Source organism: Equus quagga, chromosome 8 (genome assembly GCF_021613505.1).
Source record: "Equus quagga isolate Etosha38 chromosome 8, UCLA_HA_Equagga_1.0, whole genome shotgun sequence".
Lineage (NCBI taxonomy): Eukaryota > Metazoa > Chordata > Mammalia > Perissodactyla > Equidae > Equus > Equus quagga.
In genome coordinates this window covers 91103655-91117856 of record NC_060274.1, presented here as the reverse complement: position 1 = coordinate 91117856, position 14202 = coordinate 91103655, and the positions used below count along the sequence as shown (strand labels likewise).

The following is a 14202-nucleotide window of genomic DNA, read 5'->3' as shown; positions in this document are numbered from 1 at the left end:
TGGGACAACGGCTTGGCTGGGGCCTGAGCATTAGTGCAGAACCCCGCTGGCCATGGTCCCCTGCCTCTCAACCTGAGCCCCGTAATGCTCTTCCCTCACCTACCTGGCTGCCTCTGTGCATGCTGCACCCAGCACAGTGGCAAACCTCAGGGACACGAAGACCCCTTGAGGCATGTGTCCCATTTTTTGTAAAATGTTTATATTTCCTGAGAAGAAAAATGCAAACTCCATGTGAGCCAATGTTTTGAGGGAATATATATTCATCAGTTGAAGAAGCTCTGTTTTCTTAGGTCTTGACTAATTATTTCAGAGAGGAGGTATTTGTTATTTTGTACCTAGCATGCCTTAACAGGGAAGATAAGTCCATCCACACAATTAATCCAACTTAATGGATATAAAAAGCTTGAATAGTCCAAAAATGGGTCATTTAACACCATACTTGGGGGAAGGGGAGATGCAAGGACAAAGACCAGTGAAGCAGACTAATAAAACCCCAGACCTGGGGAGCTAACAGATGCAGGATCAGATTCCAAGGCCATCACTTACAAATGTGGCTCTTTAGGCAAGTTTTATAGCCCATTCTAAGCCTGTTTTTCTCAAGTCTAAAAATGAAGATGATAAAAGTGTCGGCATCGTTGGGTTGTTGTGAGGATTCAACAAAGTAGGGCATGAAAAGTCCTTAAGCATATGCCTGGCCCATAATATCCACTCAGAGAAATGGTTGCTCATTATTAGCCAATAACCAGAATTTAACAAGTTGTCAGACTGTTAATATGTAAATGGTAAAACTGACACTATGAATGTATTTATATATGCCTTGCCTTATCTCAGAAAGTACTGTAAGAGTAAGTGAGAAATAAAAAGTAAAAACAAAGAGAGCCAGAAATAAGGCTAATGCCCATCCTGCAAATCTGCATCTTTACTAGAGATTGGCCACAAGCTCTGCTCGAGGCTCTCGTAGCCAGTGCTGGTAGGACAGTCTGCTGGTTACACAATTATCAGTGTTCAATGCCCTTGACAAATAGTTATCAAGTGCCTGCCACATGCCAGGTGCTGGTCTATGTGTTGGTGACTTAGCAGTGAAGAGCACAGACACAGTTCTCACCCCATAGTGATTATATTTTAGTGGGGAGAAACAGACAATAAACATGGTAAATAAGACTGTAACATCTTAAAAGAGGATACAGGCAATGGAAAGATAAAGAGGATAGGGGAAATGGAGAGTTTGCAGCTTTAAATAAAGTGGTCAGAGTAAATCCCTCTAGATGGGAAAGTGACATTTGAGTAAAGATGTATAAGGAACTACGAGAGCAGGTTATGTGTATATTTTGAAGAAGGGTATTCCAGCAGAGAAAACGACCAGTGCAAAGGCCCTGAGGTAGGTGCAGGTCTGGGTGCTCAATGAATAACAAGGAGGCCAGTGTGGCTGGAGCAGAATAAGCAAGAGAGAGAACAATAGGAGATGAGGCCAGAAAGGTGGCCAGGAGCCTGATTATGTAGGGCCTTGTTAGGAGGTCATTGGAGAGTTTTGAGCAAAAGACTGATGTGCTCTTACTTGGGTTTTTAAATGATCCCTCTTACTGCCCTACTGGGAATAGACTCCAAGAAGGCAAGTTTGGAAGGAGGGAGATCAGTGAGGAATTTATTTCAGTAAACCAAGCAAGAGGTGATGAGAAGTGATTACTCTCTACAATAGATTGGATAGATTTTGAAGATAAGAAACAACGGTATTGCCTGATTGATTAGATGTGGAGTGTAAGAGAAAGAGAGGAGTCAAGGATGAGCTTAAGGTTTGGAGCCTGAACAACTAAAGGACAGAGTGAGTGGAGCAGGCACGGACAAGGGGGTCAGGAGTTAAGTTTTAGCCATGTCAAGTTTGAGGTGTCTGTGAGACATCCAAGTTGGCAGTTGGATTGATGAGTTCAGAGTTTGGCGAAGATGACTAGGTTGGAAATATAAAGTTGGGAGTTGTCAGCATAAATTTAGTATTTACAGCCATAAGTCTAGGATAAAGAACAGAAGAGGTGCAAGACTGAGCTTGGAGTCCCCTCAGTGTTGAGACAGAAACAGATCAATTTCTATGTAACTGAGACTCAGCCCAAACTCTCCACAGGGCCCTTTTAGATCAAAGGTGGGCAAACTGTAGCTCCTGAGCCAAATCTGACCCACTATCTGTTATTATAAATAGAGTTTTATTGGAACACAGCCGAGCTCATTTGTTGACAGACTGTCAACTGCTTTTGCTCTGCCATGGCAGAGTTGAGTGGTTGTAACAGACAGCATATGGCCCACAAAGCCTGAAATATTTACTATCTGGCCTTTTACAGAAAAAGTTTGCCAACCTCTGTTCTAGATGAACATGGGGTAACAGTTCAGTAGGGCAGACCCTAGATCCAGAAAGGGATCTCACCAGTCTAATGGTGCTGTCTGTCTTCTGTGTATGGCACTGGCCTCATGGGGCCCAGACTTGGAATTGTCTTCTGGAAATGGTGCTAGACTTTAAATTGCTCTTCACATACTCATTTGCCTTACCTCCTTTTAACCATCCTCCTTTTAGTTATTTACAAGGCCTTTAGACAGAATTAGAGGAATATTTATCAAAATAAAACCAGCGAGAGCTGCCCTGATGGCCTAGCAGTTAAAGTTTGGCACACTCTACTTTGGTGGCCCGGGTTCAGTTGCCAGGCGTGCAACCACACCACTCATCTGTCAGTAGCCGTGCTGTGGTGGCAGCTCACACAGAAGAACCAGAAGAACTTACAACTATACACAACTATGTACTGGGGCTTTGTGGGGGTTGGGGGAAGGAAGAAAAAAGAAGGAAGATTGGCAACAGATGTTAGCTTAGGGAGAATCTTCCCCTGAAAAAAAAGAAAGCCAGTGAACCTGTGACCTTGGCCTCATTGACCCCAAGCTGAGAATTTCAAAACCCAATTCCAGCCCATGGTGTTTTTACCCAGATTAACCTGAAGTTAACCTGAAGATTTCATCTGCAGAAACACCATGTAGGGATTACATGTACTTTCCTAATATGAGTAAATTTTATAGCTACTGAGTCCATTTGCAGGGAAAGAAGAGGAAATTGCATAGATAAAAGCAAAGCTGTCCTATTTCCCTCAGTGCTCAGTCATATTTTGGAATCCTTTGGGGTTCATAACAAGAAAAGGGTAATACTTGCAGGAGCATATTCTCTTATTCTGGTAGTCTGTCCCCGGAAGTTGGTTCCATAATGGAATGAGTCATGTAGAGCACATTTGGGTCTTACACTGAAAAGTCATAAATCATCAATTAAAATTACTCGGAAGTACTTTCAGTTATTTCCTCCTTTTCATCCTCATCTCTGCATCTTCATCTCCATTTTAGTAACTCATCTCTAGCCTAGTAACTATTATTTAAAGATATATCTAAAACCTAAGAATTGATGAAATGCTCAAACTCTTTCTCCCATGATTTCTCCATCCTTCAGTGTCATCTTCCTCTCTTCCCTGTTGCCCTGACTTGGAAGTCAGGAGCAGTGATTTATTGTGGTGTTCGACTGCCCTAGCAATTTCCTACCTTCTTCTCCATTCAGAGCAGAGTTCATCAAAGCTGCAATTTACTGAGTCCATTTACAAAAGCTGAACGCTGATAATAAATAGTTTTAGTGATCTGAAAGCCTGAGATGGGGCCCTGTGAGACCTGCAGAGGAAAACCTTTACAAATGTACCAAGCTGTCTTATTAGGGCTGACTCTCCATATTATGCTTTATAAATGTTCAGTTGAAACAGTATCAAATGACAGGAGATTTGAGGCCATTTAAGTCTAAAATATGTATTAATGAAGTACTAGAATACCCTGTTAGATGGCCAGACCCTTTTATGTAACTTTTTTACTTTCCTCATGCATAAATAGAAGCAGTTTGCACGAGGAAGACTTGAGTTTGTATCCCTATTCTACACTTAATCTTTGTGTGCTGTTTCCCCACCTGTAAGATGGAATGATGATGTTCTCAAAAGTTGGGGGTTTTGTGGGGTAGACGGGGAGGGGATGTTAACTGAGCTAAAATTGCATAATACGCTACCCAGCAGATACTTACCAAGCATTAGTGCTTTCCCCACCTGAGAACAGGACACCATGTGAAGACAGGCTGCTTGCAGTCTGGAGCAAGTCCAGAGTCAAGGTTGAAGCTGATAATGTGTGAGCTTTGACTACAGTGTAACATGGGCATATGTAGTGTTTAGCCTAAGGAAAGGAGAGAATATTATCAAAGCAAATTCAGTAATAACTTGCATTCCAGTCCAATGCTTAGAGAGCACTTGCACTCACACTGTCTCCTGTGGGAGTCACAGCAGTTCCCCAGGAAAGATTCTTATTCCATTCTACAGATGAGGAAACTGAGATTAGATGAGCTACAGGAAATGCCAGTCATGGGCAGCGCCTACACTGAACCCCTGGTCTTCGGAGTTCGAGATCTATGTTATAATCAATATTTTCAACACTGCTTGGAGGGCTGGGCTCTGGATCTCCCTGTCCAGCTTCAACTAGAACAACTTTTGCTTTACTGAACTCAAATGCTAGGGGGCTACATAAAATTTCACATGAGAAAAAATCTCTGCTCTTAAAAAAAAAAGATTTAAAAACCATTGCACTCTGTCGTAATATCTTTACAGCACAGTGCATCTAAAACTAAATTACACTATATTAACCTGAGACAAGATGCAAATAATCCTTAATTTATCCCATCATTATCCCAGTCTCTGTGGGCTAGCATGTGGGATGATGCGTTGTTCCCATTTGTAAGTGATAGATTCAAAAGCAGAATGTGGTCCTGTGGTTTGCCCAGAGTACAGTGTTTGCTGTGGAATAGTAATTGTGTGGTTGGCCAGTATTCCTCTTTGGTCAGATCACAAATGCAATCTAGGAGTTTACCTGCTATAGAGAGGAAAATGTGACCAAAGACTTGCTGCCTCTGCAAAGCTGAGTGAATTTTGCATAAATTTATATCTGTGGCTTTGTAAAACAAGAGAAGAAATTTCTCAAGACACTTTGGTCTAGAAAAACATCACTGAAGGGGCTGGTGCTTTTGTGGGTATTCTATAAATGTGAGAGAATCTATACCGTTATTATAACAGATAACCTTGTCCACTGATGCTTAGTAAATGCTTCTCTAAAGCACAACCTTGGGAGGTATTGGGATGTTCATGAGAAGATGCAGCTTGCACTCTCCTGCCCCATCTACCCATAATGCCCTTTCAACTAGCACTGTTCTCAAGGCATGCTGTGGAATACATGTTTACACTTTCACAGGGAACTCAAGGAGAAGATTCAGCCAGAAATCTTGGAGCTGATCAAACAGCAGCGTCTGAACCGCCTCGTGGAAGGGACCTGCTTTAGGAAACTCAACTGCCGGAGGAGGCAAGGTATGGTGTCTGGGACCACTCCACACTTGACTAGGGTGAACAGTGATTGGCTGCATGGGAAATCACAAGGACAAGGGTGTTGGTTTAAGGGTAGGCCACACAGCGTTGTACGCAGGACAGGAATAGTAGTACTGGTAAGTTCTGATTCCCCAGCATACCTGGGGAGAATCAAAGTCCAGAATTACCAGAAGACCCTTCAAACTGAAGAGTCATTCTGAGCCAGTTAGTGCCACAGGTCTGCTAGTAGTGGTTCAACGACAGCTAACGTGTATTGAGAGTTTACCATGTGTCAGGCTCTCACTTTTCTTATGTTAACGCATTTCATCCTCACGGTAACCCTGTGAAGTAGCTACTGTGATTACACCTACTTTACAGATAAGGAAACTAAGGCACTGAGGCATTGAGCAACTTGCCCAAAGTCACAGAAGAGCAATGATTCATACTCCAGCAGCGCTATGGCCCTCACTTTTAATGACTCACTATACTGTCAGGTGAGCGGGCACCCACTGTTGGATTTGATCTTGGAGCATTCAGCATGGATGGCCCTTTTTCTCAAATCTCTGTACTGATCGTCTTCCAGGTCAGAATTATTTTATTTGGAGATAGAAGTAACAGTGAACCAAGTGGGATAGAATTAGTTTTCAAACTCTTGTTAGACCAATTTCTGAATTGTCTCTATAAATTTTAATCCCAAAATATCAAGCCAAGATGGATACCGTTAGACTAGTTCCGATAGGTGGAAAGCATTTGCAGCTGTTTCTTAGTCGGGGAGGTAAAGCCTCTTGATTGCTTTCTTGCTCTCTTGAAATGCTGCTGATTGCAAAGTCAAAGTACTCATATAATAATAGAAACAATCAGAAAATAAAACTGAAATATAAGGTTTGGAGATAGGTGAAGAGATTGAGAACAGCCAGGAACAAGCGTAAGCATTAGTAACTTCACCGAGAACATCAGTTATGGCCCAGGAGAAAGTCTGGCAGATATTTTTGAAACCTGATGGATGCCCTGCTCAGACACAGAGTCTACTCGCTAATGACAAACATCGTTTCATGTGTGTGCTGAGCCCATCACACTAGCCGTTTACCTTAACAGCTTTGTGCTGAATATTGAGTAAATTCAAAGTACTTCAAATGTTGCCGTTAAAAATCATATTAAGGAATTTCCAAAGGCAGAGCTCCCTTGAGGAATGAAAATGCAGGTAGTTCCCAGAGGATGTGAAGCCATGGCAGTGAGCTTCAAGCTGGGCCTCAGGAGAGGAGGATGGGCAGAATAATAAAGGACTGAGTTACAGCTGGGGCAGAGAAAGGCTCACATTAGGACGAGCAGAGGAAGAGAACTCATCTCTCCCATTCAGCCATTGAAGGACAAGTTCATTCTCTCCTTCCTCTTGCACTCCTTCCCTTGGACATCATCAGAGCAAATGCTGTTCCAAGAAGACAGTGCATCACAGTGGTGAGGACAAGACTCCTGGAGGCAGATGAAGTAGGGCAATCCTGCCTCTCCGTCCAGCTGTGCGACCTTGGGTAGTTCCCCATCCGAAATGAGGATGACAATGCCTGTCTCCTCAAGTCATCATGAGGAAGAAAGGCGATCATGAATGTAGCTGTTAGAAAGCAACAACCAAGGGTAGCCACTATTATTCTGGAAGATCGTGCAGGAAAAGAACAATGAACTGGGCATAAGTAGGTGTGGTTCTGGGCTTCTCAACTCTTTAAGTAACCACCTGGGTGTCTTTAGGCAGGACATGTGATCTCTCAGGGTCACAGTTTCCCATCTATGAAGTAGGAGAATAGGACTAGATGATTCATTAACTTATTTAGCCAGATAGTCCATTGTATGCTCTGAGCTCAGGATATATTGCCCCCATAAGGTGATTTATAATGTTTTTATTTACTGGACATTGGGCAAATGGCACAGAAGAGGGGGAGGGAGGGGGTGGCAAATAGACATATTCCAGCAAATGCCTCCACTGATGCCCAGCTAGAACCCTTCTCAACCTAATCCAAAGAACTTGATTTAACCTTCCAGCCTACTTCACCATGAGACTTCCCTTTCTAGGCTGAAATGAGTAGATTCTGCTAGAATAATCCTGTTTTTAGATGTAAAAATTACAGTTTTTTGGCTAAGGAAGCATTAGTCCCTTATTGGCAAATTTTTCCAGTTTTCTAAAGATGAATTACTTAGTGAACAAAAAATTACATCTAGATTATACATTTATTATTTATATCCCTAGGGATCATGACCATCTGTGTTTAATATAAAATCATCCGAGTGCAGAAAGGAAGGCTTTTTGGTGTTTGGTAAATGGATTTAAAATCTGGTGTGCTTAAAAATAGGGATTCAAAGCAGTTGTTGCTAATGCCATTGAGTCGATTTCGACTCCTGGTGACCCTATATACAGCATAATGGAGCCCTGCCCAGTCTTTTGTGCACCATCCTCTCATCTTCCAGTGATATATCAGACAATACTCTGCTACTATTCATGGCTTTTCATGGCCAATTTTTTTGGAAGTGAGTGGCCAATTTTTTTAGAACTGGGTGGCCAGGTCCTTCACCCCAGTCTTTCTTAGTCTGGAAGCTCTGGTGAAACCTGTCCACCATGGGTGACCCTGCTGGTATTTGAAATACCAGTGTCATAGCTTTCAGCAAACACACGTCTGCCACAGCATGACAACCTACAGACGGGTGGTATGGTTCCCTGGCCAGGAAACAAACCTGGGCCATGGTGGTGAGAGCACTGAATGTTAACCATCAGACCTCCAGGACTGGCTGTTCAAAGCAGACTGTGCTGAAATTGGTTTCCTATCATCCCATCAAAACATTCCATTTAGATTTACATAGGTTAATGAAGACATGACATAAAATCACTTTAATCCCTTCGAGAAAGGTGCACTTCCACATGAGATCTCAAACAGGAACAGCCATGTGCCATCACAGGTTAAAGAGCAAGCACACCCACAAAGGAGCCATGGCCACACTCCGTTTAAGCTTGTCCAACAGCGAGTTGGACACAGATGAGTGGATTTAAGTATGAACTTTATAGGGGAAACTACGAAAAGCCTTCCCATCCTACAGAACTGGAAATTGGAGGAGCAGACATGAGTCCTTTACCACGCCACATTGGGCCAGAGCATGCCACGTTGGGCCGCATGGCCCCTGAGTTAATACGTGCCTATCATTTACCAGCTTCATTTGCAATGCTGCTACTTGGTTAGTCTGATGTAGATGTTTACAAGTCTGCATTTCTGGCAATTCTGACTACAGTAGAAATGGGAGGCAGTAAATCATGCAAGACATATCAAGCTGCGTTCAAGTCCCTACCTCCCCACCTGCTAGCTGGGTAGCCTTGGGAAACCTACTAGATCTCTCTGTGCTTCTGTTTCCTCATCTGTCAAATGAGGTTGATGTCAATTCCTACATCAAATAGTTGTAAGGGTCAAATAAAATCATGCATCTGTAGCGCTTAGTAGAATGCTTGGTACATTGTCAACATTCATTAATGATATTTAGTATTAATTTTAGCTTGTAGTTCCTCAGAATGTAGGTTTTTAAACACAGCCGGTAAAGTGGCAGTGGATGTCACATACCTGCTTCACTCTGTTCCACACCCACCACAGAAAATGTAAGCTCTTGTTCACAATCCTTCACAATGGGATTGCCTTGCTTCTGTGTTCCTTGGGATTCTGCAGAAGAAAGTTAAGATGAAATCCCAGACGTTGTCTATGTTAGGGCCATTATTTGCTTTATAAGAGTCTGCAGGCTCAGGAACTGCCCCCTATTTTCCATATATTTCAGAGATTAGGGTCTTTCAGAATCTTGCATTGAATAGTCTTAATAAGAGCCTGGGGCTACACATTGGGGTGTCATTTCAAGAAATGATAGTGTGAAACTTTTACTTGCGTTGAAGACATTGTCCATTTTGTTCACTAGCATCCCTTCTCTAAGCACCAACATGACAAACTTAATTTGGAACTTGATAGTGGGCAAAATGTGTTTCCCCAAGGAATTGGCATGCTTCCCGCTGCTGCCAAGAGCGATGTACCTCACGTCGCTCTTGTAGCTCACTCAGAAGACCTAGAGCCAAATGGTATGTTCAAGCACAATAACCAGATGAACACTTTAGGGAGCAGGTTGTTTCTTCCTCCATCCTTGATTGAAATTCTCTTTTAATATTTCATTAAACCTTATCATAACTCAGTTTTACAAGACAGGAGGTATAAATAAATTCATATTTTCAAAGGAAGAAAAGCCAATTCATTTTCAGGAAAAAAGCACTTTCCGATAGATCAAAATAATAATAGTAACCATTGTTCTCAAAGGGTGGAGGGACCAGTAGTGTGGACAAGAGGGTTTACCATTGACTGGAAGAACAGGAAGATGCTAATATTTATTGAGAACCGCCTCTGTGAAAGGTGCATAATGGACGTTTTGTATGTGTTTTACTCATATCATTATTAGCATTACTCAACAAATGACAAACAGGGATCCCTAAGGTTTTTATAATTTGGCCAAGACTCCATTGCTGAAGTTCAGGGCCAGGTGTGTATGTAACTCAAGTCTGTGTGATTCCAGAGCATCAGTTTGGCCAATCCCTGGGGCTAAAAAGGAGGCTCTGGTGTCATCTTCTGCTGTAAAAGGAGACAGCAGTCTCCAGGGAGGCAGAATTCTGAATCAAAACACGTCTCTTATTCTGAAGAAAGTCCAGTGAAGTGAGGAGGATTTGAAAGGCAGAATGACCTTCGTCTGTGTCTATAGTTGCTGTTGTCCTTTACTGAACCATCAGAGAAATCTTGTGTCTCATCACCCGGAAGATGACATTTCCCTTTAAAATCATCACTGGGGTTCCTCATGTTTTCTGACTTGGGAAGGTTTGACCCTTGGCAGGAAGTGGACCTTCTCCTCAACACACTGAAGATTTTGCACATTTTAACTTAACCTAGGAAAGATGTGAAATTCTAATGGAAGTGCCCTAAGAATTTACTTTAGTAAAGGCCACCTGCCTCCCAAACAAAGAACTCTCGGGGTCCCCTGGGCCAGCAGCCAGCTGCCAACTGTGGGCTTTGCACCAAAGACAACGATGTCTCCCTGAGTCCATGGCAGAGTCTATCAGGACTCGGGTCGTGCTGTGCCCTGTACCTTACTGAACCAACCAGCATTTCACACTCTGCAATGGTAGCTATTATTCAGCTTGCTCGTCTTCCCTGAAGACCTGCTGGCCAGCCCCAAACTTGTCTCAAGCCTGGATGATAAAGACAGACAATGAGCTGCACTGTTTGATATAGCTACCTATGGCTATTTAAGTTAATTAAAATTAAATAAAAATTAAAATTTATTGCCTTACTGTTGGATAAAGCAGATACAGGGTATTTCCATCATTGCAGAAAGTTCTATCGAACATTACTGCAAGAGTTACAGTTGTCAGTAGTTATTAGCTCCATAATGATCTGTGTGACATTGGGAATAGCTTTAATCAACACTGGAGACCTTCTTACTGGGCTTGTGAGTTTTGAAATCAACTTTCCCTCTGATTCTTCACATACACACACACACACGGACGAGAAAGAGTCAAGTGCAAAACTGTCTCCATATTTTCAATTTTTTAGTTTGGGGAATGAAGAGATGGCTATTTATGTACTAACATTTGTGTTTGACTGGAAGACCTTTATATTCACTCCTGTTTTCTCTTTAAATGCTAGTAAACAATCTTTGATAATGTTCTCACTATTTCCTGCTAATTGCTTTTAGTGACACAATCCACTCATTCATTGCCCAGAGGGACGGAGGAAGTAGCAACATTATGCTGGGTTTTGAAAAGAAAATACACATTTTTCTTACCATAAAAGAAACTGCTCATCAAGCTGCTTCTGGTGGCTGACACTGAAACTGTCTCACCCAACAAGTCGGTGTGCTGTGCTGCTCAGGACTGCTGGCTCTGCTCTCCTTTATAGCAGCTCTGCCTTCAAGACAGACATACACAAGCTAAGATGCCTGTAAACCTTCCCAGAGCTGACGACTCCAGCCTTTATCCTGAGGAAGATACTGGCTGAGTATCCACCCATTTGCTTATGAGTCAAAACAAACTTCCCAAGCCTTTTCCAATATTTTGTCATCCATCCAAGACTTCTTATTTGATAGGGAGAAAAGGAACAAATCATTTACATCAATGATGCGCAGATCTTTTTGCTCGCTACCATTTTAGCGGTAGACAGAGAAAGAGGAACTTACATAGGATAGCCAGAAGTAGGAGGAAAACCAGAGATGGGTGGTTTCATCAAAGTCAAAAGAATTTAAGCCTCTGGAAGGAGGAAATTCTGTCAGCTATACACCAGATATTGTTATGGCAGGGGTCCAGTAGCCTTTTGAGTTTCTTTTAAGCAAACGTCGACTGCAACTTTGCAGGAAAGATGGTTGCTTTGCTTCCTGGACTCCTGATAAATAGCCACAGTTCTCTAAAGGTTTCTGAATGTAAGAATATATTACACAAAAGACATCCCCTATTCCTATTTTTCCCCATTGTGCAGGCAGAGTTGCTGAGTCCCTGTTCGTACTGCCCAGACCTGGGAAACGAGTGTTTCCACCATCTTTCTTTTAGCTGCCCTCGAGAACTGAGGGGCTACTTCTCCTTGAGCTTCTTGGCTTTGTCTCTCATGTCTGCCTTTCCTCCTAGTGCTTTTTTGCTACACCAGTAGAGCGCTGTGTGCACTGTAGGCACTCTGCAAATACCCAGCGGATAAATAAACTTACCCTGAAAGTATATGCAGCAAAGTTTTTTGGAAGTCTTACAAATAAATATAAGTTGTACATTTTACTCCACAATATATGTTTGTACCACTTGAGTCTCCTAATGCTCCCCCAGGTATATTGATGATGATTGATCTTCCCTGATTGCACCATATTGACCTTTGGGCTTCAGATTACCACCACTAACCCCTAGAGCTTACCCCAACTTGAGAAGCGAGGAATTCCTAGAAAGGACCGGCTAAGACCTTTCTGAAAATAAGACCAGCGTGTCCAAGTGGCACAGCTGACTGACTTCCTTTCTGGCTTTCTGTCACCCTTCAGTTGCTCACTTAGCCAAAAATCCCAACTCAGAGGTAGCAGGGAAGGAAGGCTTTTCAGCAAATTTCTCTAGCTGGCTTTGTGGTCGTCACAGGCCGTTTAGACGAGGTGAAATGTCCTTTTGGGGAGAAGAAGCCTCTGCAGGCTGTCGTGCCGGGCCCCCAAGAGCACTGGTGATGTTCATGGCCAGAGCATGGCCTGTGCCTTTGGAATTCACAATTTCTATTGTGGATTACAAGTCAAATTCCCAAATGTGTTCTCCTCATGGAAAACTGATACTTACTCATTTGCCTAATTGAAATGGCTGTGAATTATTCAGGGACTAACTTTATTTTCTCCCTTTGAAATGCTCTCCTAGAAAAATGACCTGTGTTGGGTGTATATATAGAACATAATTTTGAAAATTTAGCAATTCCACATTTTCCTAGCCATCAAATAATTTTTCTTTCCTCTTAAATTTTTCTACCAGAGTTCAATTCTTTCAAATATATGGATGGCCATATTCTGACTACATTCAGGAATTCTCAATCCCTACTTACAGAGAAGGAAGATAGGAATCATAGAGGCATTTTGCTTCTGTGAATCAAGTTTGAGCATTTTCTTTGTTCATTGTGTGGCTTTTATTTCCATTTCTAGACTTTCTTTTAAAAGAATTGCAGTTAAAACATAGTTTTGCAGTGAAAGCAATTTTAGATGGAAAAATACTTTTCTTAAAATATTATGGAGAGCTTTTTTGTCAGAGTGGTTTCAAAACAATTTGCATTTGTAGACGATGGCTACCATCAGAGAGCCCTGGCTTCTCCACCCTCCCAGGGCTGATGAGTATCCTGGATCCCTCTTCTTCCATCAGTAATTGTTCACAATACACCCAGCAGGGCAAGTTGCTAACCTAGGGTCTGTGGCAGATAACGGGGAATACTAAGGTGCTTAACGTGGGTGCCATCAGTAATCAAAGATGATGCTGGGGCAGCTAAAATGATGGGGAGATTCCTGTTAGCTGCAGTAATCAAAGAGGGCTTCCTGGAGGAGGCAGCATCTAAGCACAGCCTTGAGAGCTACCCAAAGATTGTTGTCACAATTTCCTTATCTATAAAAAGTGCTCTTTGCCTCCTTCTCCCTACCTCACAGACTTATTCATAAATTTTTATTACATTTGGAGGACAGAGGAGGTCAAGTTGAGGGAATTATTTATAAGAAGGATCCTAATGCACTGATCATGTCTATTTAGACAGCTGAACTCTAGGAATTAGAGAGGAGATGATTGTGAATATCCTCATTCTTTGGATAAATCCCTGAATTATTTAGATTCTTTCCCCATGAATTCCACCTCTTGTGTATATCACTAATGTCCTAACAATTCATTCATTGATTAGTTTGTGTGTATTAGCCTCAGGAGTGGCACACAAGATATAGCACACAACTGTCTCAACAGTCTTAAAAGCTCAGAGAGGAAAGTAGAAGCAGAAAAGTTCCAAGAAAGCTAGTTTTACTGCCTTCCTCACTGCTTTTGTCAAGCCTAAGTGGATAAGGAATAATTCCCATAGTTCTTATAGATACAGATAAAATAACCCTCTGGAAACCACCACCTCAGACAACTGTTGCCATTGTAAATGAAGGGAGAGCCCAATGGTTACCAAATGTATACCAAACAAGACAGGCACTAACTAAATATCAAAGTCCCAAGGGGACTTACTGCCGGGGCTCTGGAATTCATTCCTTCCTGGACACTTAAAATCAAATGAAT

General features: G+C 42.2%; 1 protein-coding gene across 3 annotated transcripts in view; it reads left to right on the top strand.

The window, feature by feature from the left end:
• Positions 1-14202, top strand: part of ELMO1 (engulfment and cell motility 1) — a 520286-nt gene that overhangs the window by 482098 nt on the left and 23986 nt on the right. For all 3 annotated transcript variants that reach the window (XM_046670304.1, XM_046670303.1, XM_046670306.1), the window contains exon 18: positions 5287-5399. In XM_046670304.1, coding sequence (XP_046526260.1) covers positions 5287-5399 — 113 coding nt within the window. The remainder of the gene's footprint in view (positions 1-5286; positions 5400-14202) is intronic.